This window comes from Cibotium barometz, chromosome 35 (genome assembly GCF_041138505.1).
Source record: "Cibotium barometz isolate CiBa-2024 chromosome 35, ASM4113850v1, whole genome shotgun sequence".
Taxonomy (NCBI): domain Eukaryota; kingdom Viridiplantae; phylum Streptophyta; class Polypodiopsida; order Cyatheales; family Cibotiaceae; genus Cibotium; species Cibotium barometz.
In genome coordinates, this window is record NC_141080.1 from 30,696,276 (window position 1) to 30,703,643 (window position 7,368).

Here is a 7,368-nt window from a genome sequence, read left to right on the forward strand (position 1 = left end):
TTGGGGATACCCCATTCAAACTATTATGTCACAACGTGGATCAATCTAGTTGTAGATAGTTTTGAACTTCAAAGAATATCCACCATTAATTATTTTTGTCTTATTTTGATGATTGGCTTGTAACTTTTGAAGTGGTTGGATGGATGGTGTATCCACCAAGAATCTTTTCAAGAAAGTGTTCTTTAAAACCTCATAGGTTGGAAAATATGTTGACCTGAACTAAGCATACCAACTCATTGCCACATCTTTGAAGACGTCTTTGAAGGTTCATGGAAATTGCTATTGGTTCTCTCTATATTTGATATCATTTGGTTGGCTCTACATGTCATTTCAAACTCTACAATATGTGTATATGGGTAATCCTTCCACTTCCCTTTCAATTTGGAGAAATTCACCTCTTTGTGTCATTTCAAATGTTGCAATGTGTGTATCTGGGTCATCCTTCCACTTCCCTTTCAATTGGAGAAATACACCTTAAAGATCCCATGAGGGTTATAAGCCTATGATATGGTTCATGTGATGCCTGTTGTGCTATGGTGAGAGGGGTAAATGATGATGGAATAAAACCTCCCAACCTAGAAACTACACTAGTGTGGATAGAAACAATACCACCTCCAACATAACTAATGGGAATAGTCCTAAACAAAGCGGTGTGATACCCTTGATGGATTTCTTCTTTGGGCATGATAGCTTGACTTGCACTTAGAATGTTTCTCCTTAAAGATCTTGTGAGGGGTAGTCTATGACATGGTGTTGTGGTGCTTGTTGTGCCTATTGTGAGAGGGGAGAAATGATGACAAAACAAAACTAGAAGCTGCACTAGTGTGGATAGGGATGGTACCACCTCGATACCACCTCCAAATTAACTTATGGGGATAGTCCCAAACAAAGAAGAGAGATACCCTTGATGGATTTCTTCCCAGGGAAATTAGCAGTTTCACTTGCCTATAATGTTTCATCTTGGATGAGATGCCTTGTTCAGTATTGTGAATAGCCCATTCACTTTCTCAAACATCCAAAATTGTTGTCAATAGGTGCTCATTAATATGATCCTGAATCTTTGATTTATTATTACAATGAGATGTAACTCTCTTGCCTCATTGAATTTTGTGTGCGAGAGTGTATAGAACAATAAAGTAAACAAGCTCAAGCTTAGACAACTATTCAACTTATCTTGGTTGAACGTAAAAAGCATAGTAGATGCTCACTTACTAAGGTTTAAACCTCAAGATGGTAAGGGTTTCTATGGATAAAAATATACATGGAATTGACATCATCTGCCACATTGTTTTTGGAGTCGACTTTTAATCAACTAAAGCTTGGCAAGGAAAGCATAAGCTCTAGATTAATGGGTGCCTTGTCTTTCAATACACCAAATGTAACATGGTCATCTAGTTGAATCTCAACATCCATTGAGCCCTCCTGGAAATGCACCAATGTTTTGGTAATTTGGATGCCCTATACCATCGAAAGAAAGAGATTCATCAATCTATGAAGCATAAAATCCTCATAATAATTAGTCTTGTCTTTGCCACAACCGATGTAGTTCGAAAGATTTAATTTATCTTTGATAACCAATGTAGTTCTAAAGATTAATTTATCTAATGATCTAGGTTGGCAGAGTTTACCTGAGCAAAACTTAAATGCTTCTTGCATTCATGAACATGTACACAACTAGAAGCTTGGCTCTTTATCTCACTTGTTGTTGTTAGAAGCCCAAGCTTCAGGAAATCACTGGTTTGTTCCCTTCCAATAAACATTAACTCCATCAGTATATCAGTACATTCATTATAAGTACAATTACATTAGGGTAAAGATGGGCTTTATAAGATACCATCAACTAAGCTACACACTTGGTAAGCATAGTTGTTAATATTATATTGGTAGGTATGATGATGAGGGCTATATGATTGATGTACTTAATTAACGATTACATAAGTGCATAAAATAAGCTCTATACAGCGTAAGGAGACGTAAAAGAAGCATATAAAAGCTTTAAGATGTACATAAGCGGTATAAGTAAGATGTTTGTGAGCTAACCTAAGTTTATTACAAACGAGGAAGTTTTAATTGAATAATTTTACAAAATTACAACTAACCGTGGTGCGCTGGCGGTGCTGGAATATGAATCAATTGGGTTTTTGATGCTAGCTTCTTCCCAAATGCGGCTACTGCTAGTTACCTGCAGGTAATTCCATGAAAGAAGGCATAATAAACCTGATAATTAGAGACGGTTCAATACAAAGTTGCCAGCCTAATTATTTCGTTCTTTTGGTATTCTTGCAGCTCGTGTTATCATGTGTAGTGTCGATTCAACTCACCATTTGGAGAATTGATTACCATAATTAAGAACCTGATGTAATTAGAGATTTGCATGTTGGATTAGTAACTATTTAAGTACCTGTTCTTCATATCCCAAGCCTGGGAGAGAAGGTGGAAGCAGCGAGATAATCGAGATTATAGTCTTTCTGTCACGCCAGCAAAGGAATAATACAACCCTAGTAGTATTTTTTAAGGGTTAGGGTTCTAAGCCTAGCCTATAGGCGCAGGGAAGTTCACCCTACTTCCATATACATGCAAACACCAGAGTATAACAAGGGGTACTACCACCCTTGGGAGACGAGCCCTGTAAGTAAGTCATTAGGTTGATTAGAGTGAACACCGTGCAGAGTTGTTAGTTACTACTCTGTGTCATAATCGAGTCGCGATCTTTGATGTCCATGAAAACCACCGTTCTCGATCCATCGGGCAAGCATAGGACATTGCTATCATCACAATGCTAGCCCGTTCTTGATCCATCGGGCAAGCATAGCACATGATTGCTGTCATCACAATGCTAGCCCATTGCTGTCATCACATGATGGGGTGGAGACACCCAGATGATACAACGATAGCTTGACTAATTTGCGGGATGGGAACCACTGTGCCCGCCTGCAAGCGAACACACCCTAGCTAGGGTATCCCAAAGAGAAGGATTTGAACTTGGAACATCTCGAATGAGAGACCCAAGCTCTATGCACTAGGCAGTGCCTTGGGGACTTAAGACCAGTAGTAATTGCTATCTAATTCTTCAATAATTGTGTCCCTTAACCTATGTTTTGGGTTGAATTAGGCTTTGAAGATGATAGGAAGGAATATTGTTTTGCAATTAAATGAGCTCCAGAGAAAGGATGGGCATCTGGGATTTCTTACCTTTGGATACTGTGCCTCTGCTTTCAAAGACTCTTTGCTCAAGGTTGCATAGCCCTTTGCATTATTGATTAGATTGAAGGATGTAGAGCTTTGCAGGAGGCTACCAATTATGGTACCAGGACGGGGAAGCTGCAGGACGTGGTGTTGATGCTGCAGGTGATGATAGGCGTATAACAGTTGCTGTTGCAGCAGGTAGTGGTGATGAAGATACAGAAGCTTTTGCTGTTGTCGTTCCCCTTCTTGCAATCGAATTCTCTCAAGTTGAGCCACCCCTAGCCCCCTCTGCGACCTCTTCATCTTGCCAATTACAGTAGGCTGCTTCCTAGCTGGATTGTTTCTCATGGGAAGCATATATAAGCTGGCCCTGCTGCTTAGGTTATCTGGCCTCAATTAAGGATCTCTGCTTTGGTGCCGTGCAGGCCACAGATCGCCATTAACCGTAGGCTGCTTTCTTATGGAAATCATGCTTATATTAAATTAAGGGTTTTTGTTTAAGAGGGTACAATTTTACAGCTCAATAAGATGCACGGACATGATCCTCCGATGGTGGCGTGGGTTATTAGGTCCAAACATGGCCCATGTTCCATGACTTATTATATCTAAGCAATTGAATCCATGCACAATAGAACCCCCCTCCCTCTCTCTCTCTCTCTCTCTCTCACACACACACACACACACCCACACCCACACCCTCTCTCTCTCTCTCTCATCGAGTTGCTAGATATTTCCCCATAGCTTAAATAGTTTATTTCGCTAGCTACAAAAGAGGCTGCTGAATATGAGAGAAAATAAGTCATGCAAATGAAAGACAAAGCGATCACATATTTTCCTTGACTCTACATACTTTTAGATAATAGAAAATATTGCTATTAAATGTGACCTCTCTCTCTTACTAGAAAGGGTGCCTTTTTAAATACCCCTTCAAGAGATGTAACATACTGGACTTTCACATGTTGAATCCCTAAGGTAAGCATGCACATACTGGTATGTGTATATTTGCATGGGTACACGTATATCTCTGCATATGTGATGGGCATGTGTGTGTATACACTCATAAACACCTATGTATGCATGTGAGTGTTTGGTTGCAAGAGAGGGGGTGAAATTACAAAACTTTTGTAAATTATATACTTTTAGAAGACTCTGTGTCTAGCACTAGTTTGGTAGCATAATAGTACCCTTTTAATAGTTATATCTCTTTTAAGTGGTGTTTCTCCACGACAAATTTCCTTCAAGGAGTGTGACATACACGACCAAACTACACGAAAAAAATATTGTCACATAAGAAAAGAGTCAAGAAGGTTATCATATTTCCTCTTAACAAATCCATGGGGGCTTTTGTTCCACCTTTATTTATTCTAAATGCCAACCTATATTGCTTAAAGGAAAACACTAACATCCAAAAATTATTTTTTCCAAAGTCACTACTAATAACAAATGTTGATAGACTTGGAGACACTAAATATTATATGATTCATTATAAGGTTCAATAAATGCATACATGTCAACGTGGGAAGCATGCTAACATGTCAACGTGAGGAGCATGGGTAGTGAAGGAGCATGCATACATGTCAACGTGAGAACCATGGGTAGTGAAGGACACATGCCTTCTCAATGTAATTTTTAATACACGTAAAAATTAGTTTAAATAGTCTTCTATGAGAACATATTATTAACAAGCTATGCAAAGAAGTACAAAAGAGTTGTAGCAAGGCATTCCAATCATCTAGGTACTAAACAATCAAGAGAGCCCAGTAAAAGGATAGTATATTTCAAGTTTGCAAACCGGTAGACTCAAAATATAGATTTTGCACATGTACAAAGAACCTATTTCACAAAAAATAAGAAAAAGAATTACAAACATGGTATGAAGTCAAGAGAATCACCATAGTTCTAGCCCTAGTTATGTAATTATCTCCATCTCTCAACTATACAAAACTTAATGAAAAAGGCAACCTATACCTATCGTTTCCATGCCCATTAATTTTTTTGTACTACCATTTCTTGTGCCATTACATTTTCCACTTCTTGTCATGTATAATAATATGCTAGCTTGTGGCATATATATTACCATTTCTTATACTACAAAGTTTGACGGGGTCAATGGTTTATTAAATTTGACCACTTGCTCAAGCACAAGCTCTAATTTAGCCTATACCTTCCTCGTAAGCTCTTTGTCTTGTTTCATATGCTCCCTCTACAACATGGGGTTGGATTATTCTTTGATTTTATTTAGAAGGTTGATGGGAATTTTCTCTTTGGGAAGAGCTAGTTTGAGTGGGAAATCACTCACTATCTTCGCAAGGGAAGTAGCTTTTAGAGCTCTTGTTCAAAAATCACTTTCAATGGTCACACCATTGTTGTCCTTGTTGATATAATTGGTTGTACATTGTGTTTTCACAAGCTCTTTGAGTTTTTCTTCTTTTAGACCTCTAGTTTTGATTCTTTGGCCTTTTTTGAGGGGCTACTATAGCCTTTGTAGCATGTAGCTTAGAATCTTTAGCAGCCAAATTTGAGGTTGAAGCTTGGGATTTCTACTTTTTTAACTTTTTTAATACCTTGGATGTTTCTTTGACTAGCACTCTCATCTTAGTTTGAAGCCTTGTGATGGCATTAAAGGAACTGTATGAATATGTCCTCCTTATATGCTTTACAAGTTAAGGATTGTGATGGCATTAAAGGGCTTGTCTAAATAAGTCCTTCTAACTATATGAGCTGGCACTATAATTATGCCATAACTATTAAGGCTCACCCTAATCCTCCCTGAAACACATCCAAAAATAGCTTACCTGGTGAACCGCAATTGTCATGAGGATCTTTCCAATGGCCAAGCTCATAACCCTCGAGGTCTCGAAGCTCTACAACTCCTTCAGAAGCAATTCCACCACGTCTCCCACCACCACGAGCGTTGTCACATCCCCGCGTTGCACTACGGGTCCTCGTTCCCTCCTCTCACCTCACTTCACTCTCACACACACTCACTAGCATGCATTAGAGAGAGATTAGCAAGAGCAAGACTCAATCGTACAATAGGAGTGTCCATTGTATTATGAGAAAAATTCACTTATATACATGGCCATAAGTGTTCACACTCACTTAAACTATGGCCGACCGGGAACTTTAGGCTCATAAGAGGCCTATTACAAATGACTACTCTCATAATATATCCATGAAGTACATCACTTAATACTTCATCACTCATGAGATGAAAACACCTAGTTGATGTAGCGATAGCTTGACTAATCTGTGGGATGGGGACCACTATGCCCACCTGCACGCAAACACACTAGGTAGGGTATCCCCAAAGAGGACTCGGAACATCTTGAATGAAAGACCCAAGCTCTATGCACTAGGCTACTGCCTTGGGGACTTAACACTAGTAGGATTGCTATCTAATTCTTCAGTAATTGTGGCACATAACCTATGCATTAGACTTTGAAGATGATAGGAAGGAAACATTGTTTACCATGGGTGCATGTGGCTTGGTAATACTAGATACATATGCTGCAATATGGGCATGAGATGGAGTAGTAAAACCATCATGATTTGCTACAGAAGTGATGGAAGATGGGCTCGTAATAAGATATTGATGTGTAGCTTGAGATCTGGGGCTTTGTGGGAGGCTACTAGGGTACTCAATTATGGTTCTAGGAGGGGGAAGCTGCAGGATGTGGTGTTGATGCTACAGGTGATGATAGGCGTATAACAGTAGGCTGCTTTCTCATGGAAATCATGCTTATATTTAAGTAAGGATTTTGCTGAAGAGGGTACAATTTTACAGATCAATTATAAGATGGAGATTGGGTCATTTGGCCTCAATAAACAATTTATTTGGCGCGACACATGGCTATGGCTGCAAGAAGGTCCAACCAAACATGGCCCTTCCATGTCCATCTCAAGACAATGACAATAGAACTCTCACCCCCTCTCTCTTCTCACCCTCTCTCTCTATTACCCCTCTCTCTTCTCTCACCCCCCCCCTCTCTCTCTCTCTCTCTCTCTCTCTCTCTCTCTCTCTCTCTCTCTCTCTCTCTCTCTCTCTCAACATTTTTTCCCAACAAATTCAAAAACCAAAATCCTTTTCACAAAATGGGGATTTTTACAAAAACTATAAATAAATTTAATATAAGATTGATTACAATATCTTTCTAGATATCTCCCCATAGCTTAGATAGT

At 39.1% G+C, this 7,368-nt stretch overlaps 1 protein-coding gene across 2 annotated transcripts; it reads right to left on the reverse strand.

The window, feature by feature from the left end:
- Positions 1–1,047: 1,047 nt before the first annotated feature.
- LOC147618318 (uncharacterized) lies at positions 1,048–3,658 on the reverse strand. Of its 2 annotated transcripts, none has more exons than XM_086775136.1 (4): positions 3,193–3,658; positions 2,100–2,182; positions 1,629–1,734; positions 1,048–1,458 (listed from the first exon to the last, which is right to left on the reverse strand). In XM_086775136.1, the coding sequence occupies exons 1-4, from the start codon at positions 3,541–3,543 to the stop codon at positions 1,309–1,311; spliced, it is 690 nt and encodes a 229-aa protein (XP_086631262.1). In that variant the 5' UTR covers positions 3,544–3,658; the 3' UTR covers positions 1,048–1,308. The 2 variants fall into 2 exon arrangements, with proteins under 2 accessions (XP_086631262.1, XP_086631263.1); XM_086775137.1 differs by having other exon boundaries at positions 1,629–1,746; positions 3,193–3,656.
- Positions 3,659–7,368: the final 3,710 nt, after the last annotated feature.

Coding starts and splice junctions, on each gene's coding strand:
- LOC147618318 (XM_086775137.1), bottom strand. CDS start 3,543: ATGCTTCCCATGAGAAACAATCCAGCTAGGAAGCAGCCTACTGTAATT. Junction 2,183..3,192: donor CAGAGGCACAGTATCCAAAG/GTAAGAAATCCC, acceptor AATTACCTGCAG/GTAACTAGCAGTAGCCGCAT. Junction 1,747..2,099: donor AGCACCGCCAGCGCACCACG/GTTAGTTGTAAT, acceptor GTTTATTGGAAG/GGAACAAACCAGTGATTTCC.